This window comes from Trachemys scripta, chromosome 3 (genome assembly GCF_013100865.1).
Source record: "Trachemys scripta elegans isolate TJP31775 chromosome 3, CAS_Tse_1.0, whole genome shotgun sequence".
NCBI lineage: Eukaryota > Metazoa > Chordata > Testudines > Emydidae > Trachemys > Trachemys scripta.
Genome location: NC_048300.1, coordinates 181994623 through 182016585, shown reverse-complemented (window position 1 = coordinate 182016585; position 21963 = coordinate 181994623). Strand labels below are relative to the sequence as shown.

Below are 21963 nucleotides of genomic sequence, written 5' to 3'. Positions count from 1 at the left end.
ACTGGATTCAGAGTAAAAAAATATAGGTAATTTAATCTTTTTCTTGAGCTATGTATATGTGCAGACTATATTTTATTGAGACTGGTTGTTATCCTGAATACATGTAGAGTGGAATACCACTTTTTAAAAAACAAAACGTCTTTGTTAAAGTATTAGGTATCATGAAATTAATTTGATTAAATCTTAACATAACATAGCTCTGAACACAAAAGTGAGCCTCTCTTTTACTCCTTAGCAAGAATAGGGTAGGGAGGCTGCTGTGCATGCCAAAGTGTTTCCCTCAGCACCCACAAACTGGAGCGGGGGAGGGGGGGCAAGAATAGAATTGACGAGGTGGTTCTTCAGTTCTATAGATTCCATACACATGCTGCCTGCAGTGGTCTTCTGGCTCCTTTCCCACCTAGACGTAAAAATGTTCAGTTTAATAACCAGGCCCGAAGTGTGTAGACTCCATGGCTAAACATGTTTGTAGTACAGAACATACGGTGACTCTGAAAACAATTTTGACCCTGCTATTCTCATAGCTATTACAACTTCATCTTAACAGAAGCTACCATCCTTTCAGATGAGGAGGGTAAGACTGGACTCTTCATTTGGAGTCATTAGTGTTTCTTAATTGAAAAGCTTCTGTTGAGCACTGTGTCATTCCCTTATCCTAGTAAATGTAGTTCACCCTCAGTCTGACATTTTAGGTAACAAGAAAATAGGGCTCGAAATCTAGCCTGGGTGTCTCAACTGGCAGTACAAATAGAATCACCAGGCCAGACTTTTTTATATTTTGTGAGATGGGTGGGTTATGACTTTTTATCAGAGTCCAAATTACAAATGTCAGTCTTGATCAGAGAGAAAATCCCTAAGACTTCATATTCCCATCTTTCTCCCCCTTCTTGCATCATTTTGGGTGGACAAAATAAAATATAGCTACAATACTTACAATGCAGTTAATGAAACCAAAGGCAGTTTTCACTGAAATGTTAGGATTTATCCGACCACTTGTCCCAGTTGAGTGGTGTTCAGACACTGGAATCATGACTCTACAAACATATTTTGACCCTGCTTTTGTCATAGCTTTTGAATTCTAATGCACTAGAAATGAGCATCTTGCATGAGTGCAAATCTACGGAAGATTTACTTTAGGTGTTACAACGTGAAGTGTTGATAAATCTTTGGCTTAAAATAGCAGATCATGGAAGCTGAGCTTTAATGCATTATAGTGAAGCTTTTTTGTATTGTTAACCTAAGTGGTGTGTGTGTGTTTTTTTGTTTTTAATTGAATCTTAAACATTGGCAATGATTACATGCAGCTGTATCACGTACTTGGCTAGAGTTACATGAACCTTTTTGTGTTTTTGTGAAGGTGGGGTTAAGGAGTTTCCAGTATATAGATATTCAGAGTGCAGACACACTGATTATAAATCTTATAATATCCTCTGTGACAGGTTGGATCACCAAACTCCCCTAGGGAACTGCCAATTAATATGCCAAGACTACATCTGCCCCTGCTTTCCCTGCCAGCCTGGGACTCCAGCACTCTGTCTTGTTGAGCCAGACACGCCAATCTGCTCCAACACAGACCCAGGGTCTGAACCACATGCCCCAAAGCTGCAGACTTAACTGAAAGCAACTTACAGACATGTTCCTGTCTTTAATGCTCATATGTCCAACTCCCAATGGGGTCTAAACCCCAAATAAATCCATTATACCCTGTATAAGCATTATACATAAATTGTTTGCCCTCTCTAACACTGATAGAGAGATGCACAGCTGTTTGCCCCCCCACGTATTAATGCATACTCTAGGTTAATTAAGTAACAAGTGATTTTATTAAGTACAGAAAGTAGGATTTAAGTGGTTCCAAGTAGTAGCAGACAGAACAAAGTGAATTACCAAGCAAAATAAAATAAAACATGCAAATCTAAGTCTAATACAGTAATAAAACTGAATACAGATAAAATCTCACCCTCAGATGTTTCATAAGTTTTTCAGACTGGACACCTCCCTAGTCTGGGCACAATCCTTTCCCCTGATACAGCCCTTGTTCCAGCTCAGGTGGTAACTAGGGGATTTCTCATGATAACTCCCACTTTTGTTCTGTTCCACCCACTTACATATTTTTTGCATAAGGTGGGACTCCTTTGTCACTCTGGGTTCCCACCTCCCCTTTCTCAATGGAAAAGCAACAGGTTAAAGATGGATTCCAGTTCAGGTGACATGATCACATGTAACTGCAAGACTTCATTACCCTCTTGCCAGCACACAGTTATACAGGAAGACTTGCAAGTAAAACAGAGCCATCTACGAACAGTTCTCCTGGTTAATGGGAGACATCAAGATTCCAAACCACCATAATGGCCACACTTTGCATAATTATAATAGGCCCTCAGAGTTATATTTCCCATTTCTAGTTTCAGATACAAGAATGATATAATCATACAAATAGGATGACCACACTCAGATTATAAGCTTTGTAATGATACCTTACAAGAGACCTTTTGCATAAAGCATATTCCAGTTACATTATATTTACACTCATTAGCATATTTTCATAAAATCATCTCCATATGAAGGAGTTAGATTGAGTGAGATTGGCAGCAGTGAGGAGATAAATTAGTGCAGAGATGCTTATGATGGGAGAGTAGAAAAGTGGGAAAACATGAGAGCAGTGAACACAGATGAGCAAAGGTACAGAAAGATGTAAAATAGCAGACTCATAAGAGGCAAATGGGCAAACTATCCAGCACGTGTATTGCATGCTAAGACTGAGGTGTCTTGGTAAGGTGCTTTCAGGTGGGGAACATGCTTGTATCAAGCCTTGTGCCACAATTGTGAGTGATAAGCACCAAGTTAATCTCCTCTCCCTACCCCTCCCCCCCCCCCCCCAGACCAACCAGTAGAATCAGAAAAAAGTGGATCTGAGAATATACTTGAATAAAAATATTTGGCACTTGTAGTAAATGGTCTGTGGTAGCTTGCTGTGTATGTGAAATCAAGGTTTCAATTGACCTCCCCCCCCCCCCCCCCCCCCCCCAAGAAAACTTAAGCAAATGCATTTTTAACTTTCAAAATGTGAGAAACCGAAGACTAACATTTGAACAAGTACCTTCAGTTTCATAATGAGCTGTTCTGGTTACAAAAGACTTCAGTAATTGTGTATTAATCTGCTGCCACTGCATCAGACTCCTGGAGCTTGACCAGCAAACAAGGGAAAATCTGGTTTAAGTATTTAGTATATAGAAACTGCAAACCCACACTTTCCTGGATCTCCCTTCTAAAATACGTTCCAGTGGAGACAGGTCTTTCTGAATAAGAAATGGGAAATGTCTGCAGGGTGAAGATACTGTTGTAAATTTTTGTCATCCAAGAACTAGATTTCAGACTAACTTTTTCTAGTTTACGTTAGAGATGAATATCAGAAACTATAATAACTAATTACTAACATCTAATGCTGTTGGGTGCTCTTGCAAAATATCTTACTCTAGGCTAATCACAGTTAACATGGCTAGTTTTTTTTCTTTCTTGTAGTTAAACAGTCTTTTGAAACACTGAGACCTAGTAATTCTAAACCACAATAATGACTTTAAATTAGATACTCAGCAGGTTGCAGCAATAATATAACGAAAGCAAATGTTATCAAGCATTCAGGCATGCAACCATAAGGGTTTAACTCTGAAGTATATCTAAACAAATCCTACTGAATCTTGTGGGGCAAGACTTCAGGTTTTGTTAGATTTTTGCTATTTATCCCCCCTTGACCTCCTTTATATAGGGTCTGATCTGGTTCCCATTGAAATGACTCTTTCTGTTGAGTCACATGGGAAGTGGGTTGGGCCAATAGTATCTAATTTCCCCTCCCCAAAGCCTCCCTTCACTAAGGCTACTGGCTAGGGTGGAAAAATACTTGTGCTGCTATACCGCCTGCAATTTAAATGAATAGTAGGATGGTTGTAAACTACTCTTGTGCTATATTTAATTGTAACATTGTCTGTTAGGTGCATTAAGTAGAAACACCTTTTAAAAAGGTATCTTATGGTGTCATGTTTATACCTTCTTTCCTTTCCTGATTTTACTCTACTCTTTCTGATCAGATCATGAGATGGATTTCTTCTTCCTTGCATTGTTTCCAAGTTTGATTCTTTCCCCCCTCCCCCCTCCTTATTTCATTTGAAGTGGGAGGGTATAGGGAGTCAAAGGCCTCTTCTAAACAAAGTTGCACTGGCTGAAGTTAAGGGGTGACTCTTAAACCAAGACAGGAGTGTCTAACACAGCTTTTTGTACCAATTTAAACTGGCTTAAAATTACACCTTCAGTTAACTGTGTGCAGCTTTCCTGTATAGACTAGGCCAAAGTTTGCTGTATTCTCATCTGAAAAATGATTTCTGAAGCACATGTTAAATCTTTATCTGCCATATTGTGACTATAAATAACTTTTAAGTAACTGCAATCTCTTTCTCAGGTGGTGAACTTGTTGATGGGCATCTTGCTGACTGTGGAAGTGACCCACCCTAATTCAGTGCCAAATGTTGACATACAGTATGAAGTCATTGGTAATTACTATGGTTCTGAGAGAATGGCTGGTAGGTGTCTAACTTCAATGTGCCCAGATTACTACTTTGCACACTTGCACTAGTTTCTGCTTTCTCCAAGTACAAAAATGAGGAGTCCTTGTGGCACCTTAGAGACTAACACATTTATTTGGGCATAAGCTTTCGTGGGCTAGAACCCACTTCATCAGATGCCTGAAGTGAGAAATACAGGAGCAGGTATAAATACGTGAAAGGATGGGGGTTGGCTTATGCCCAAATAAATGTTAGTCTCTAAGGTGCCACAAGGACTCCTCGTTTTTGCTGATACAGACTACAACTCTGAAACCGGTCTCGTAGTACAGTGGTTCTCAAACTTTTGTAGTGGTGACCCCTTTCACACAGCAGGCCTCTGTGTGACCCCCCCCCCATATTTTAAAAAAAAAGTGTTTAATTTATATTTAACACTACTGTAAATGCTGGACGTGAAGCAGGGTTTGGGATGGAGGCTGACCGCTCGTGACACCCCCCCCCCATGTAATAACCTCATGACCCCCTGAGGTGTCCTGACCCCCAGTTTGAGAACTCCTGTAACCTGGTACAACTTGTATTGCTGCTGTGTAATTTATTTACGTCTCATCTGTCAAATGTGTGCTCATGTTTATCATAAGTCAGTGGTTACACTCTGCTGTGGCTTTTTAAAAAAATCAGTGTTATGAAAGCCTCTTAAGTAAAACTTTCATACTGTTTCAACTTCATATCTCTCTAAATATACACCTCTACCCCGATATAACGTGACCTGATATAACATGAATTCCGATATAACGCAGTAAAGCAGTGCTCCGGGGGGGGCAAGGCTGTGCACTTCGGCGGATCAAAGCAAGTTCGATATGATGTGGTTTCACCTATAACGCAGTAAGATTATTTTTTTTTTTTTTTTTTTTTTGCTCCCGAGGACAGCATTGTATCTAGGTAGAGGTGTATTAAACACTTGAAAGCAAATCTGTAGGTTAGATACTGCCATTTTTTCTACCACTTTGTAGGTTGGCAGATACCCGTGGTCTCTCCAATTAAACATTTGCTATCCTTGTCTTGATTATTTTTACCTATTAGTAACTTTAATTTGATTAAATTACATTGGAAACCAAATTAGCTGTCTCTTGCTGAACTTTGATTTACCTTATTCCAGAAAGATCTGGGTTGTCAAGGACTTTGCTCTTTTTCAGAAGCCAGCTATAGCAATTGTGCATGAGTCTGAATAACTTATGTAAGAACAAAATGTACTGAAATTAGAAAATTTGAGTAGCTTAGAATGCTAGGAACACTTAGTGAGTCTGTACTGCATCTTCTTTAAAGTCATCTTGACACAGTCGAAGTAGTAAGAATGGAATGGTACACAGGGGAAACTATTAAAAGAAAATTCATAGAAATAGTTCGATACTATTTTTTTAAATTTTTGAACATCAGACAAAGAAAGAAATCTATTCTAAAAATGCAATCATTGAGCCAATATCAAGGCTTATGGCTCAATGATTGCACCTTTGTAGGTATTTATGACTTTGTAATTTGCTTAACTGTAATATTATATAATCCAGTATTGGGTATATAGAGAGTTGTGAGGTGGTTTTTAATGTACCAGGTGTCTTAAGCAAATCAGTCCTTGTCCCAAAGAATTTACAGTCTGAATTCAAGATGATATAAAAAGTGGAGGCTCAAAAACAGATGGAAGGGATTGTGGGATGGAAGAATAAAGATAAGGGTGACTATAAGACCACATGGTTACTCAGTAACACAGCCTGATGGATCATAACTTGTATTCTTCCTCGCACCCTCCTCTTCCCCCTCTCCCCCCCCCCCCCCTAAAAAATTTGCTGGAAAGATGGCAATGTGTTCTTTGAATTGGAACAAGGTGAGGATGAGGTAGTGGATGAGGTAGTGTGACGAACTGGGCCTGTTCTCACTGTGGTCTGTGAATGCTGACAGGGGAGTGTGACTAGGATGGTCTGCATTGCAGGATGGGATCTGCCCGAGGGCGCATACCTGAGTGTGTAACATGAGAACCCAGGAAGGGGTTGAAGGGGAGGCGACTCCTGAGCCCGGGAAACTGAACAAAGGCTGTGGGAGGGGTCGCTGAAGGCAGAGTGCTGGAAGCAGGCAGGGAGAGAGGGCTGGGGGGCAGAGATGGCTCTGACCTCCCAAGGGGGGGCTGGGCTGGGATGCCCGGGGACCCCAAGATGGACCTAACTGAGGGGGTCCCTGTTGTCTGTGCCTGCAAGACCTGTCTTGGACTGTATTCCTGTCATCCAAATAAACCTTCTGCCTTACTGGCTGGCTGAGAGTCATGGTGAATCGCAGGAAGCCGGGGGTGCAGGGCCCTGAGTCCCCCAATACTCCGTGACAGGTAGTATCAGAAGTATAAACCTGGGACACTTCAGAAAAATTAGCCTTATTTTTCTGTTGCAGTCTCCTTAAAATGGGTCAAATCAGTTTCTATGTCTGATCAAAATAAGAGATTATTTGTGACCAATAAAAGGATGAACATAACGTAGTTTGCAGATGGCAATTATATTTGTCACAATCTACATGACACAAAAGGAGAATCTTCATTATTCAGACCCCCATTAATATCCTGAATACTACTGCCATATGGCTTTCATTTGAATTTTAAGCCTCTTCTGCTACTTACTCTGTAGAAAGTACTGCAGTTTATAGCATTATGCTCTGTTAAAGAGCAATTTGCTTTCTATGGCCCCTGATTGAATTGTGTGATCAAGCAACTTCAAAAGCTATAGATATGGTGGAAGTTATACTATTTTCATATGAACTATTTTGCTGTTGTGGATTGGCTTAATAAAACAATCAAATTAACTGTTTGGGTGAATGGTATGGAAGGTACTATAATACAGACTGCTGTTGCTTATTTGTAATGCGTAGTTATGGGTGCAAAAACAAAATGAAAACAGTTGGATAAACTGATTATCCACAGTAGACAGGTAGATCTTGTGTGCTCAAATTGGAAATACTGAAATGATAAGCCTGATAGAAGCTACCAAAACTGTAAGGTGGTATTAATATAACTTTTGTTTCCCATTTTTAATTCAGAAAACGCTTGTGTTCTCTTTGCCATCTCGCTCCTCCTGTTCACAATAAGTGCAATGATGGTGTATGGAGCAATTGCTGTAAGTATAGAACTGAATGCCATGAATAAACTTAGCTAATGTGACTTTCAGATTAACAAACTCCATTATTATTATTATTATTATTACTATTTTTTTTTTTCCAGCATCGAGTGGGCTGGCTCATTCCATTCTTCTGTTACCAGCTCTTTAACTTTGTCCTCAGTTGCCTGGTTGCCATCAGTTCTCTTACTTACATGCCAAGAATCAAAGAGTATCTGGATGAGTTAGTAAGTGTCTGGTAAATTAGGTTAATATTTTACAGATGACAGTCTCAGTTTTGATAACTGGGATTGTAACTAAGCTTTTTATACACTAGAGGGTTTACAACTTTCCAGTCCAAGAGAAGATCAGTCCCCTTCAGGCATTAAATAAAGCACTAAGCTAATAAGCTAGATTTGGTAGGTAGCATAGACTCAAATGACTTAAATCAGTATTCACTCAGGTCAGTTTTTAGATCTATACAAGTGTATACTTAACTTAATATAATGAGTTCCACTCAGATACAGGTCTGGCCTGGGGACTGGAGTTCTGGATTCAAAGAATTTGGCTTCTGTTATTTGTAGGAGATTGGGGGATACACTGTCCACCCTCAACTTGCAGGCCAGCCTGGCACAAGCTCATTCTGGCCTACTTGGCATAAATTTGCATAAGTTCTCCTTCCATACTGCAAAAGATGCACTCTTCCTGAGTGGGATTTTGGGGTCAGCAGCTGCTTTTAAAGGTGGTCCATGGTGAATTGTCTTGCCATGGGATTGAGGGAAGGATTTGGTGGCAATTTGAAAGCACAAGACCTCTCTGCGGCTGATCTGCAACCTCTGGTGGTTCCCCTGCAGTCTGTCACCTCAGGGTTGCGGTGGGACAAATATCCTCCCCGGATATTTCCTAGCTCTTTCATGTAAATAATCCATAAAGGGGAGATTTGGGCCCCTCGGTTTGAGCTAATCAACCAGTGTGAATGTAGATTTTGACTGTGTGATATGTGTGGATTTTTTTTTTAAAACTAGCCGGATTTCCCTTACAAAGATGACCTCCTTGCACTTGACTCAAGCTGTATTTTGTTCGTTGTCCTGGTGTTTTTTGCCTTATTTATCATCTTAAAGGTAAGCTATATACTTCGTATTTTAATTGCTTAAATTACAAATGTTAAGTTTCAGAAGTTTGTGTATTGCAATATCATTAATACGTGGTTGCAAACATATTCATAATTTGCATTAAGCACATTGAACAATATTTTGAGGGTTTTTAAATTGGAGGGTGACTTCAGTTTCATATTTGGCATAGTGAAATTGATACCAAACTTCTTTAATTGCTGTGCTTATTGGGAATAGTGCTGTAGAAAGAACAGGTTTTTGTGTAGTGTGGGGTAGAAATAAACCTTCAAGCACGGCCTTTAAATTTTGCATCCTTCTGCAGTAAAGCTCACAAGGAAGTGGCATAATTAAACAAAGCACTTTGTCCACTAGCTTTGTTTTTAAACTTTACACAAATGGGAAAAAATTGCTAGTTAATATTGTATATCACGTTCTGGAAAAAATAATTTATTTTTGTAGTGTTAAACAAAAGCTTTCTGAATTCAATGAATTGGACCTTTTCTGTTCCCTCCCAACCCCTGTGCCCATATATAAAGGTATGATTATGTAAGTGGGGGAGATGCAGGTAGTAAAAAAAAAAAAAAAAAATGTTGAAATGACCCAGTGTGTTTAAGAAACTGAATTAAGACTTCATGCTATAAAGGAACACTACTGTGGCTGGTACGCCTAAAATTAGAGATTCCAGTTCATAGTCATGTGCTCTTCATGTCTGCTTTTTGTGAGTAGACAATGTAGATCTCTGAATTTACATATTTATGGAAATGTACGCTCTATGACCCTGCCTATCTATAAGAACTGTCTAGTTAGAGTAAAAGAACAGCAGGCCATGCATGTGCTCACACCAGCTGATCAAACCCAGTCACAAGCTGTGTGGAGAGTCTGCAAGCTATGACTTTCTTGCTTTGGAACAAGGGTGCAACCACGTTTTAAAATCATTGAGTGGCTTGGGAAGAGGTGGAACCAGAATGAACAAAATTAGTCTCTTGATGTCTTCTGGAAAAAAGTTGAAATAGCAAATGCAATTTTTTGCTTAATTTTGTTAATGCCTTCTGTAAAATCCTATACAGTAGAACCTCAGTTACTAACACCTTGGGAATGGAGGTTGTTCATAACTCTGAACAAAATGTTAAGCTTCTTTCAAAAGCTTACAACTGAACAATTGCTTAATACTGCTTTGAAACTTTACTATGCAGAAGGAAAAACACTGCTTTTAACCATCTTAATTTAACTGAAACAAGAACCGAAACAGTTTCCTTACCTTGTCAAATCTTTTTTTAGGCTTTCCCCTATATTTTTTTAGTAGTTTACAGTTAGAAAATACAGTACAGTACTATGTTTTTTTCGCTGCTGCTGCCTGATTGCATACTTCCAAAGGTATGGTGGCTGACCAGTCAATTTGTAACTCTGGTGCTTGTAACTGAGGTTCTGCTATATTAGAATAACTTGCAAGTGGCAAGTGAAGCTTTTTTCAACAGAACAAAACAGATGTACATACCAACAGCAGGGCCCCAAACACTTGTCATGTGTACATGCATGTAAATCTCAGTAAGCTTCAACATGGTATGTGTTGGTACACTATTGGGCCATAATTCGCTAAACTATTTGTCATTTTGCCTTCAGTTACCTGAACAGTGCACAAATAGCTACATAATGCAAACTTGGAGTAGGTTCTTTCTATTAGAATATAATTCATTAATTTCAAATGTTACTATTTCTACTATGGTAGCACTTTGGAGCCCCAAGCATAGATCACTTTATCAGGCACTGTACTAACACCAAACAAAATGACAGTCCCTGCTCTGAGATGCTTACAATCCAAGTTTGAATAAAATCAAGTTAAGCTTTTATTTATATTAAAGTGGTGATTGAGCCCAACACTTAGTACTAAAAGGGCATCAGGCTTCCTGGAGGTAAGAGAAGACTGGCTATTGAAGCTGCTGTGTGTGGTGTGTGCTTTTTTGTTTTCCCCTCTCCCCCTCTTCTGGGGGGATGGGGGGGGGGGGGGGGGGGGGGGGGGAAAAAAAAAAAACCCACCAAAACTATTAAATGTTAATATTCAGGCTTTGGATATTCTCCCAGAGGGGTCAGGAACGAGTGTTCCCTCTAATTTTTCCCACCCATGTGCAGAATGAATTTTGTGATGTGCATCAACATGGGTGGGGCCAAGGGATTTGGAGAGGGGGGGGCTCAGGGCTGGGACAGAGGGTTGGAGTTCAGGGGGTGAGGGCTCTGACTGGGAATGCAAGCTCTGGGGTAGGGCTGGGGAGTGAGGAGTTTGGTGTGCAGTGGGCTCCCCAGGGCTGCAGTGGGGAGAGGACTAGCCACCAGCTCTCTCCCTGCAGCAGCACTTGGGCTGCAGGGGGGGGAGGGTCAGGGCCAAGGGAGGGGTGCCTGTCAACTGGCCGCAGCAGATCCGTGTCTTGGAGTGGCATCTCTCACTGACGCAGCCCTGAGCGCCTGCATGGAGCTTAATAGGCAGCTGCCACACTGCTTAGAGGGAGCTTAGTCAGGGACCCAATGAAGGAATTATCTGTGAAGTACTTTTTACTACTGTGTGTTGCTCTTCCATGCAGTTCAGTCCCCTGAGTTGGTGTGCTAGCAACCAGGTGAAGGGGATTAAAATTGTTCTCTGATGTGCTGGAGATGTTTGTTCTCTAGATGTACATGTAGGTGTATACTGAAATAGTAACTTTTTGGTAGTTTTATTGATTAAGACCATGATTTGGGTGGGGACATTTAATATACAAGGCCAACTGGTTAAATACCTTGGGCCATATTCACTGCTGAGGGTAAAAAATTCCAATGATCTCAATAGACTTGCACTGCTTCTGTCAGCTTTTTTTTAAGCAAATTGATTTATTTATTAAAATGTAACTCTCATCTCTCAGGCCTATCTAATTAACTGTGTATGGAACTGCTATAAATACATCAGCAACAGAAACTTGCCTGAGATAGCCGTGTACCCTGCATTTGAAGCTCCTCCACAGGTAAAGTATCTTCCTTAGACAAAGGAACAGAAATTGCCAGTTATTTTTTAAAATTGACTTAATGTCTGTGTGTACTTCTAAACTTAAACACTGTTACCCCTCAAGAGAACCAGTCTGAGTTACAGTTGCTTTGGCTTCTATCTCCGCCCCCAGGGACTGTACATGAAAGAAATGAGTCAAATAAAGGGGAATGGAGTAAAAGGTGATTAAATGTATTTAAATCAGATTCTGTTTAATACCTGTACAAGGTGGTGGATATAAAGTAACACATGGAAGACCTTTTGAGTGCAGTATTTAAATTTGACAAGACTATATTGATGTTGAGGCAGGCAATAAACTGTGTGTGAATGCTGCAGTGCTGGCTTGGAGAGCAATTTCTGAATATTCCTCAGAGGAAAGATGCTTTTGGAACCCTAATTTTACGTTTCTGTGAGGCTGCTGGAGAATGCATCATGCATTTAATTTTCTGATCATAGGTCAGAAGATGTCAATCTGGAGGGATCAGATTTTATTTAAAATTCTGTAGAATTTGTGCAACTCTGCCTCAACTGCTCGGGTAAAACAAAGGACCACTATTGGCAGCTGCTTCAGGACTTCCAGAATGCCTGCAGCACCTTATCTTTTTGGAAAATGTGTCAATAGTACAATAGAGCTCCCTCTGCTTATTCATGTCCATACAAGGATAGCATTAGTTTCTAGGTGGTCAGGCTTTTACCCCCTGTCCATTAACTGGACTCCATTTTTGGTCCTAATTCTTTCGGTTAGTAGATATGGGACTGCAGACCACTATGTTCGAGGTGCACTAGCTGTCTGTTCACAGATCCTTGTCTCTTCAGTACTGGCCAGAAGGTCTGTCTCCGTTCCAGTCTCCATTAGAAGCAAATGGAGTAATAGGCCCTAACTAGGGGGAAACTGAACAGCTCCTCCCTGTAATCTGAAGATGCTGGAGTTGGGAGGAGAAACACTCATCTGGTTACATATCAGTTGTTTCCATGTCAAGGTGTTCTCTGTACTTGCAGGAATCCCACCACTATAGTACCTGAACATCTCAGTGAAGCTCCTGTGGAAGTGTTGTGATCATTAGATCTAGTAGAGGAATAATTTAGGATTATTGGGAGCAGCAAAAAAAATTAGTTAACATAGCTCTAATTACAATGGGTACTGTATGACTCAGCTGCAGTACCAGTGGCTTTCCAGACTAAATAGTTCATGGAACTACAAATAAAAGAAACTGTATCAGAACCCAAATCTCAGTCCCTCCTATTTGGTTATCAGAACACTTTTTTGTTCTGTGGGCCACCTATGACAGCTCTGGGGCACACTGTTCCTATAGTTCAGGAACCACTATCCCATACACACGGTAGCAGCATTCCATTAGCTTTGCAAGACTGGATGCTGCTAGTGACAACTGGAAGATAGTGGCATGAAATTTGGGCATAGAGGGTGATGTGAATCAGTTCACAAAAGTGAACATACTTTCAGAGTCTAGCATGCAGCAGTTCAGACACATGAATTAGTGTTTCAGAGCCAAGAATGCAGATCAGCAACATCAAGCTGTTTGTTCGTTTTCTTTATTTTGTGCTTCTGATAATCCTTCACACACAAACAACCCAGGAACCCCTCCCCCAAAGTGGCTCTAGCCTGTTTATCTGTTTTCTAGCAGAAACACAATTATCAAACACTCATGTCCATTTGTTTTGACAGAAAAGGTCTTTTCAACAAAACTTTAAAAGTAAAATTCCAGTTTCTTAACCTTGTTTCTTAGAAGTATGGAAGGCGAAATTGTTTCCCTATTAGCTCCTTTGCTGCTTACTAGAAAAGGATAAAAATGGAATAGAGGTAATGACTGAGATTTAGATTCAGCAGAAGAATAAGCTGCTTTTGCGGCTTCTGGCATTACATTTGTTGCGAGTTTCACTCTAAAATCTGCCTGCAATAGAGAATCAAGTTGATATGGCCTCTCCTAAATGACTGCAATCTCAGTTAACCTCACTGTTTTGTTTTCCTAGTATGTCCTACCGACTTATGAAATGGCAGTGAAGATGCCTGAGAAGGAACCCCCACCTCCTTACATACCTGCCTGAACCAACTGTACTTACGTTAGTTAACATCTGTACCAACTTCTTGGATTTTGTCCTTTTTAATCTTGCAAAATTGCTTAAATATTCCGGGCTTTAGGAGCAAACCCTTCTGTTGAAAGATGTTTGATATAACTCTACTAAGCAAAACACATCTGGCAGTAATTTTTTTCCTGTTGGCTTTAGTTTTTGTTCTCTTTAATGGTCTTAAACATGGTTATTGCCTTGGGGTCTTGTACTGCAAACATTAGAACTACATGAGTGAACTAGTTCATGTGACATCAACTGAACAACTCATATGAGTAAAGTTAGCCACAGGCATACATGTCTGCTGGGTCGGGCTCTTAATTTGTAGAGTAATTTTTGTAAAGTAGTTCATAAAGACAATCTGATCTACTAGCAAAATGAGTGTTTTGCCTTTCTTTAATCATTTTTTTGGGGGGGGGGAAAGAGGTTGGGAGGGAAGCTTGAGTGTGAGTGTGTGTGTGTACATATTTTTTACTCTGCACTTTTCTCACACTATCTTACCTTACTGTTTTTTGTTATCTATTGCCTTGAAACATTTTCAGGAAGAGTGAAGCTGGCACTAACGTTTGAAGTTTGACAACATGCTGTGAATGCAAGGAAAAAAATGCATACAGAAATTACTTAAATGTGGGAGATGATGGTTGCATGCTTCTAATCTGTTTATTTCTCTATTTGTGATAAATGATACTTTAATAAATCTTTTAAGAAACGTTTACTAGTAGTCCTGACTCTGTGTTTGGGGGGGCATGGAGAGGAATTCCCAAACAAATCGCTTACTGACTTGGTGGTAATCTAAGGAAACTTTGTGTTATGTGCTCATTTGTAGGAGGGAAAACTTCCCCTACAAGAAAGGGGATATTAGTCAAAAGAACAAAATGACCATGTAATAGAATTTACATTCTCCACAATCTCAACCTTCTGTATCTAGGAAAATGTGTGTAGCTTTCCAGTAAGCTGAAATGTAGAATAAGGGGATATTCTTCCTGTGCTGCCCTCACTTAAATTCCTCATGTCTGCTTTGAGTTCATGGTCTCGCTCTTCCTCCCCTACCCTCTCCTTCTCTGATACAAAGGATACAAAGTTTGAGATGCTCGGTCACATTCAAGATTGCACAACTTTGCCTTTGCCTCCAGCTTGGCTCTTGTTGCCTCCCATTCCTCCTAATTTATACCTGTGCTCCCCCAAGTATGGCTAGATATTTTAATTGCACCTAGTCCTCTTAGGTCCTACTCAGGCCATTATAACTAATCATGTATACAAACTTCCAAAAGGGAAACTGGTGGTACTGAGGGCACTGTCATGTTCCAAGTTTATATTAGAACTGATACAGCAAGCATGCCAGCAAATGTCCAGTTTTGAGCCTTCATATCAACATCTTGCATCTGTCCCAACTCTGCCAAGGTAGTAGCAGATACAGGACACCTATTTTTTCCTAGTTATATTTCTGTGCCCCTCTGGATTTTGTGACCATAAATATCCCCCAGGCTAACTAATGAACAACTGTTTCAATTCACCTTGCACCTTTCCCTTTGGAGAAGGTGATGGGGTATCAAATGATTTCTGATGGAAGTATTTTTCTGTTCTTTATATATAAAGATCTATTAACGATTTAACAATCGTGCGGAGAGGAAAGTGAAGGGTCCAGTTCTGGGATATAGCAAGAAACAGTTACTTGAATAAACGTCCTCAAAATCCTGATTGGTGGGTTTTGGTTTTTTTGAGGATGGAGCAGGCAGGAGAGCAAAAGCAACAAATCTAAGGCTTGTATGTTAACTAATAGCCTGGTTTATCCTTGTAAGTTTTGTTAACCAAAGTTTCTGGAATGGAACCCAAATGAAAACACTTACTGTGGACATTCACAGTTCAACAGAATTCACAATTGCTTTTTGTAAGGTCTAATCTGAAATTCCTCCCCAACCTAGGAAAGTGCATGGGACTCAATTCATGCATTTTAGCAGGATGCAGTACTGGGGTTTGAACCAGGAGTTCCAGGGAATCTAGATATTTCAATTATAAGGATAAGATCACTAAATCAACAGCTTCACCCCAAGTAGTAGGTCCTTCAGAAACCAGACAATATCTGTCTGAGGTAATATTGTACAAATGAACATGGCTTTAGCTTATGAATAAGATTTATTGCAAATAGCTAATGTGGTGGTCAGGGTTACTAGTAGACTTGCAGCTTGCACCTTTAACTTCCTGTTAAAATAGACCTGACTGTGTGCTGATGATCAGCACCTGTAGCTTCCATTGAAGTCAAGCACTCAACTCAGCACTTCACAGGACTCTGTTAAGAGAACCAGGTGCAGAGGTAAACTGGGTACCTCAGAGGTGTTGCAGACCTTAATTGTTTGTAAAGTGTTTTGAGATCTCCAGATAGGCAGTAGTTGTTCTTCAAACCTTTTATCCAGCTGATCTAGAAAGGACTTTATTTGAAAAATGCAGTTGAGTGTAAATTGAGCTTGATAGAACTCTAGCTGCTAACCATCTTTAATTAACCACTAGATGTGTCCAAAAAGTTGCAAGTGTATTGGTACAATTTGGGAGCTTGTACTAGAATTAGTATGTGTAACTTAAAAGCAATTGTTTTTTATTGTGCTTAGCTTGTTTTAATTTGCATGTCTTATGACAACAGTTGCTTTGGTATTATTGACCACATGTCAAAGACCTCCAGGAATGCATTGGTCTTGGTAATAAAACTAGTGTCCTATGCAGGGGTGCTAGGATATGGTCATTGCAACAATGCTATATAAGAATTTTTTAAAAGAAATCAGCTGTATTTCAGTATGTACTATAAGCTGTACAGTATGTGCTGGTTTTTCAGTAACTTTTTATTCCCTATTTAAATACAGGAAACACAAACCTCCATCTTGTAATTTGGTATATTATATATCCAATGCATCACTGAGCCATTTCGTGGTTTTATGTGGAGTGAAAATTAATACCATAGGCATTAGTCCATTAAATGGGACTGTAGTAAAAGTTACAGTATCTAAAAGTAAAATGAAGATTAGCACACTATTGGAAGCTTTTTTTTTTTTTTTTCTTGCATCTGTTTCAGACAGTATTTGTATCAAGAACTGATGTGGCTGACTAAATGTTTTTTCATGCTCATTTTTATTAAAGTCAGTGAAACACTCCTTGATTCAGAGTCATGGAAGAAGATATGAATCTTATTTAGCAGTGTATTGATTTGTAGAATGGATCCTTAAAATATCAACAAACCATTTTAATTGCCATATTTAAAACAATAATCCAGTGTCTACATGTGCGGTAGCACTGACTTCATTGGGGCAACATGTGAGAGTCAGGATTGCAGAATAAGATGCATGGACTAAGGATTTAGGACTTCTTTTAAAATGGAATTTATGAATTTGACTCAAACACAATCTGTAAATATTTTTAAAATGCCTGTCTTAAAGGAATAGTTGATTTTTGTTTTAAAATTAAAGATTTTCCCCTACTTTTTATAGCAATAAAACACATCTAAAAATGTAAAGTCAATAATTGGAGTGCTGTTGAAACATTAACCATAGTGGCAACATTACACTGCTGTTCAGGTCTGATATGGTTCAATAACTATTTAAGTATTTATCCATTGTGGAATAGTCATTAGACCAGACAGGGGGGAAGAGAATATGACTCTCTGTAAGCCAGTGGTAGGGCATCCACGTGGGAGACCTGGAGTCCAGTGCCATGCTTCAATAACTCTTTAGTTGGTTCATACTGGAACAGCTTCAACAGAAGATTGAGGGAGCACCCAGAGCAGAATACCCCAGAGCTCTGTGCTTAGGGCAATCTCCTGAGACATGGGAGTTCCCCTGTTGGAATTTTAATAATATTTGAAATTAATAATATGGGAAACCCCCAAACACTAGTTTAACCATAACTTCCTTTATTGAATCCAAAGGCCAACTGGTACTTTCACAATTGCTCTAAACATGCCTAAATAATAAGCAGTTTGCTGCATCTAAACAGTAACACAGCATTTGATCAAGACCCTTACAAAGGGCTATTCCTAGGGGTGCTTAGACCAATGTGGTCAGCCAGGTATTAGCAACGAACCCTTTAAGAGTTTGCTTGTGTGTTAAAGGGTATAAAAAAGTAATGTCTCTGCCAATTACTAACTTTAGCTAAAAAGCAACTTGAGACAGTTCATCCTTAATCCAGATAAGATTTATAACCTCCTTCTCCCCAAGGCCTTTTCACCCCCTCTTTCTTTGTGCTCAACAGTCTTTTCTATTGCACCTAGGCTTTAACACTGATGCATGAGTTGGGAAGCCTCATACTGGCTCATTTTAAGACAGATTCTTTGTCTTATTTAAACCCATCTGCAGTCACCCCTATCAGTCAGAAGCCTTTTTAGAACCTTTCCCTTCTCTTATTCTTTGCACCAGACATCCTCCCTCCTTAATTCCTTCTGGCCATATAACTTACTATTTTCAAGAGACCTTTCCCTTCTATTTCCTTATCAGGGCCTTTCTTTACAACACATCTATTTTCTTAATTCCATATTTATCCTACTTTCCTTATTCATATCCTTTCTCTTCCTCTGGCAGAAACTGGGGCATTGAACCTGGGTCTCCCACATCCCATACAAGTGCACTAACCACTGTGCTGAAAGGTACAGGGTAGGTAGGGGGTACTTTCTCTTCCTGTGGTCAAATTATGAATGGGAGCCAGTAGGTGACCTCTGAGCACACCTACCAAATCAGGTCCTGCATGAGACTCAAGCACAGTGGTTCTCAAACTTTTGTACTAGTGACCCCTTTCACATAGCAAGCCTCTGAGTGTGGACCCCCTCCCCTTATAAATTAAAAACAGATCTTTATATATTTAACACTATTCTAAATGCTGGAGGAAAAGCAGGATTTGGGGTGGAGGCTGACAGCTCAGGACCCCCCCCATAACCTTGAGAACCCCTGCTCAAGCAGACGAGTGCCTATCTTCTCCTGGTTTGTGAATCACTGGGGCTTAGGCAAGAGAGCGGTGTCCAGATGTCTATAGGGAGGAAGCAGTGCACATGCCCAGAGGCAGAAACTTAAGTGCCCAGGGAGCTTTTATCTTGAAAATGTAGGCGCTAAGTGAATTTAGGTGCTTACCAGGTTTGGCAGGAGCTTTGTGGAACACAATGGAGCCAAAATGGGGACTTGGACACCTAAGTATGAGGTTTAGATGTCTAAGTACCTTTTATGGATCTGGGCCCCGGTGTACAATGAAGTGAGACTATCGCTCAGTGCAGTGTCTTACATCTAATATTTAACTTTGCTTACATCCCTGTGTAGCCTCCATTTACACATACTGTATATTTATAGGATCAGAAGTATGTCCTTGTATTCATGTATATTTAAATTGTGCATAGCAATGTATTTAGTATACACTTATAACAAGTTATTAATATTTCCTTTTAACATACAGATGCTTACATTTAAGGAAAACACCTCGGCATTGTTTTCTAACCACCAAATATACCAATGTTACAATATAAGAAATAACACTTAGTTTTATTTAAAATTGAGTATTTCAGCATGTTCAACCAGAGAATGTAACTAACTGAACTTTCCTAACCTTAGAATTCTGAATAAAGATGGTGCCTCTTGCTATAGAATGAATAATTAATTATATATAATTTTATTTATAGAGGGAGCATATATAATTATTCATTCTCTCTCTCTCTCTCTCTCTCTCTACTTTAAACCTATTTTTGTGATTTTTAATTTTTGTATTCCTTTGACTAAAAAAAATCCAAAAAATGCACCGAGATTTGTGGTCTGTTATTGTCCAGGGTTTAAATTCTCAGTCATTTTTAGCTTTCTACACGACTTCTACCAAATTATAAATAATAGTTTAGCTTATTCCCATCCATGGAATTAAACACTGTTGAAAATCCCACAAGGCACCTATTTGCATCTTCAGATGCTTAAATACACAGGTGTGGGATTCCTCTGGTCCCTGGTTGTGCTCAACCCCCCCCCCCCCCTTCAACCCCCTTTCCCCAAGACCCCACTCCACTCCACCCAGTTCTGCACCCTCCCAGGAGCATGCCCTGTCCCCGCTCCTCCCCCTTCTCCCCTCAGCACCTCCTGCACACTACAAAACCTGCACACCGCTGCAGGTGGGAGACACTGATTGATGGGGGCTGTCGATGAGGGGAGCTGGGTACTAAGCACCCACTATTTTTTTTCTGTGGGAGCTTCAGACCTGGAGCACACACAGAGTCAGCACCTATGCTTAAATACTTTTAAAAATTTTGTCCTGTAGGTTGGATTCATAAAGACCTGGCCCTAAGTCTCAGATGGGTTCAAAAATGTCAACTTAGGCCTATACAACACCAGCACTCATGGGAAATATAGGGTGTGGTCAAGGGAGGTGGTGAGGAGGCATGAACCAGGGAATCCCACTATCCTCACCTGGTGAGAGGAAACAGCATGACTGTGCTTCACTAGAGCCTCAAAAACAGGTCCTCCCAATCAGTATTGCCTCAAGTTTACATGCCTGGCTCTTGAGGCAGCTGATTGTCATACAGGGCTCCCTGGGCACCAGCCACTTGAGATCAGGGACAGCCTGGGTGAGGATGAGATGGAGAGTGCAGTGTTAGCAGCATATGGGAGTTGCTTTCCTATTGCCTTGATGTGAACAACAGAGGGGTGATAACGTAGAGCCGTGTAGGCTTCCCTAACGTGTGTCTGTACATTAAGCATGGGTCTGTGGGACCCAGGCTTGTGGACTAGTGTATCCAAGGCTGTGCTAGAGGCTCCACACTGCACTGTGAACCCAAGTTCCCAGGGGCCAGACCCAACTCTCACAGCCCTGCAGACAAGCCCACGCTGCACTACACAGCGCTTCTGACTCAGATCCGCAGCTGGACCTGCGTCACCACCGCAAAATGGCAGGGCTTGGACCCAGCCCAGGCTCTGACCCACCCCCTCAGCTGGGTCCTGAGGGCCTGCTGACCCCAGCCACACGGATGGGTGTGTGAGCGGAAGGGGCCTGAGTCGGAGCCAGCTCAGCGCAGAGCTGGGGAGGGAGGCGCACCCACCACATCCCACCGCCCTCGGGGATCTACAGGAAGGGCCAGCAGCTCCCAAGGGAGCGTCCCCCGTCGGCTGCTCTGGGCGGCCCCGGCCACAAAGCGGGACGTGACGGGGCTGGAGGAGCCCCGTCCCCGCTCACCACACCGGCGGGACGGGGGGGGGGGGGGGGGAGTCAGGCTGGCCGGGAGGGACACATCGAAGGGGCAGAACTTGGAATTTGTCCCTCCGCCCCGGAAGTGACTGTGTTTACTTCCGGGGCGGGCTCCAGCGGCGGTTGCCAGGGAAGCCGGGTTGCTAGGGAGGCCGCGGTAACACGTTCCCCTTCCAGTCACACCCGGGCCGAGCCCCCCACCCCCGCGGGTTTCCGCTGCCCCAGCTTTCCCGCCCTTGGTCTCCGCAGGATGTTCATCTACCTGAGCAAAAAGGTGAGTGTCCCGGCGGCCTGTCCCAGCCGGGGGCAGAGCCCCGCGTCCGCAGCACCGAGCCCGTCCTGCGGCCGGGGTCACGGGCCTAGCGGGAGCCTCCGCTCTGAGCTGCTCCGCGGGGTGCCGGGTCCTCTCCGCTCCCCGCGGGCAGGGGCCTCTCCCCAGCGCTGCCGCCCTCTCCCGAAAGCAGCAGGGGGCCGGGAGAGCCGGGATCGGATCCGCTCTAGCGCTGCCCTGGGTCCGGTCTCTTCCCTCCGGGCCCCAGCTGCCGAGTGCGGCTAAAGCTCCTGACCTGCCCGGGGCGCGGAGTGGGGGAGGGGGAGCCTCTTCCCTGCGGCCTCCCCTCACAGCTGACCCTATCGAGCAGCGGGGACAGGCTGCTGGGCAGATTCGTATCGATTTTAAGGCCAGGAGGCCCATGAGACTGGCCTAGTCTGGCCTCCAGGCTGACATAAGGCAGAGACCTTCCCTCAGTAATTTCTGCATCAAGCCTGCAGTCTAGAGCTAGGGCATGGCCCTGAGCACTGAAGAGATGTGGGGATTGGAGCCCCTTTAAATTGCCTTCCTTAGGCACCTTAGAGAGATCCCTGTAAGTCCAACATGAGCAAATCCCCAGTGTCCT

At 41.7% G+C, this 21963-nt stretch overlaps 2 protein-coding genes and 1 long non-coding RNA gene across 5 annotated transcripts in view; 2 read left to right on the top strand and 1 right to left on the bottom strand.

The window, feature by feature from the left end:
* Positions 1–14595, top strand: part of LAPTM4A (lysosomal protein transmembrane 4 alpha) — a 22134-nt gene extending 7539 nt beyond the window's left edge. The window contains exons 2-7 of the mRNA XM_034766565.1: positions 4454–4574; positions 7623–7699; positions 7804–7926; positions 8704–8799; positions 11679–11777; positions 13787–14595. Of these exons, the coding sequence (XP_034622456.1) occupies positions 4454–4574; positions 7623–7699; positions 7804–7926; positions 8704–8799; positions 11679–11777; positions 13787–13861 (591 nt within the window). The 3' untranslated portion in view covers positions 13862–14595. The remainder of the gene's footprint in view (positions 1–4453; positions 4575–7622; positions 7700–7803; positions 7927–8703; positions 8800–11678; positions 11778–13786) is intronic.
* Positions 14297–21963, bottom strand: LOC117875331. 2 transcript variants are annotated; one of them, XR_004645251.1, is made up of 3 exons: positions 21330–21963; positions 20293–20446; positions 14297–17703 (listed from the first exon to the last, which is right to left on the bottom strand). It is a non-coding gene; the product is annotated as an uncharacterized LOC117875331 (long non-coding RNA). The 2 variants fall into 2 exon arrangements; XR_004645252.1 differs by lacking the exon at positions 21330–21963 and adding an exon at positions 20922–21059.
* Positions 21191–21963, top strand: part of WDR35 (WD repeat domain 35) — a 78868-nt gene continuing 78095 nt past the window's right edge. The window contains exon 1 of one of the 2 annotated variants that reach the window (XM_034766563.1): positions 21191–21341. In XM_034766563.1, coding sequence (XP_034622454.1) covers positions 21318–21341 — 24 coding nt within the window. In that variant the 5' untranslated portion in view covers positions 21191–21317. The remainder of the gene's footprint in view (positions 21342–21963) is intronic. The other variant, XM_034766562.1, reaches the window with a different exon arrangement.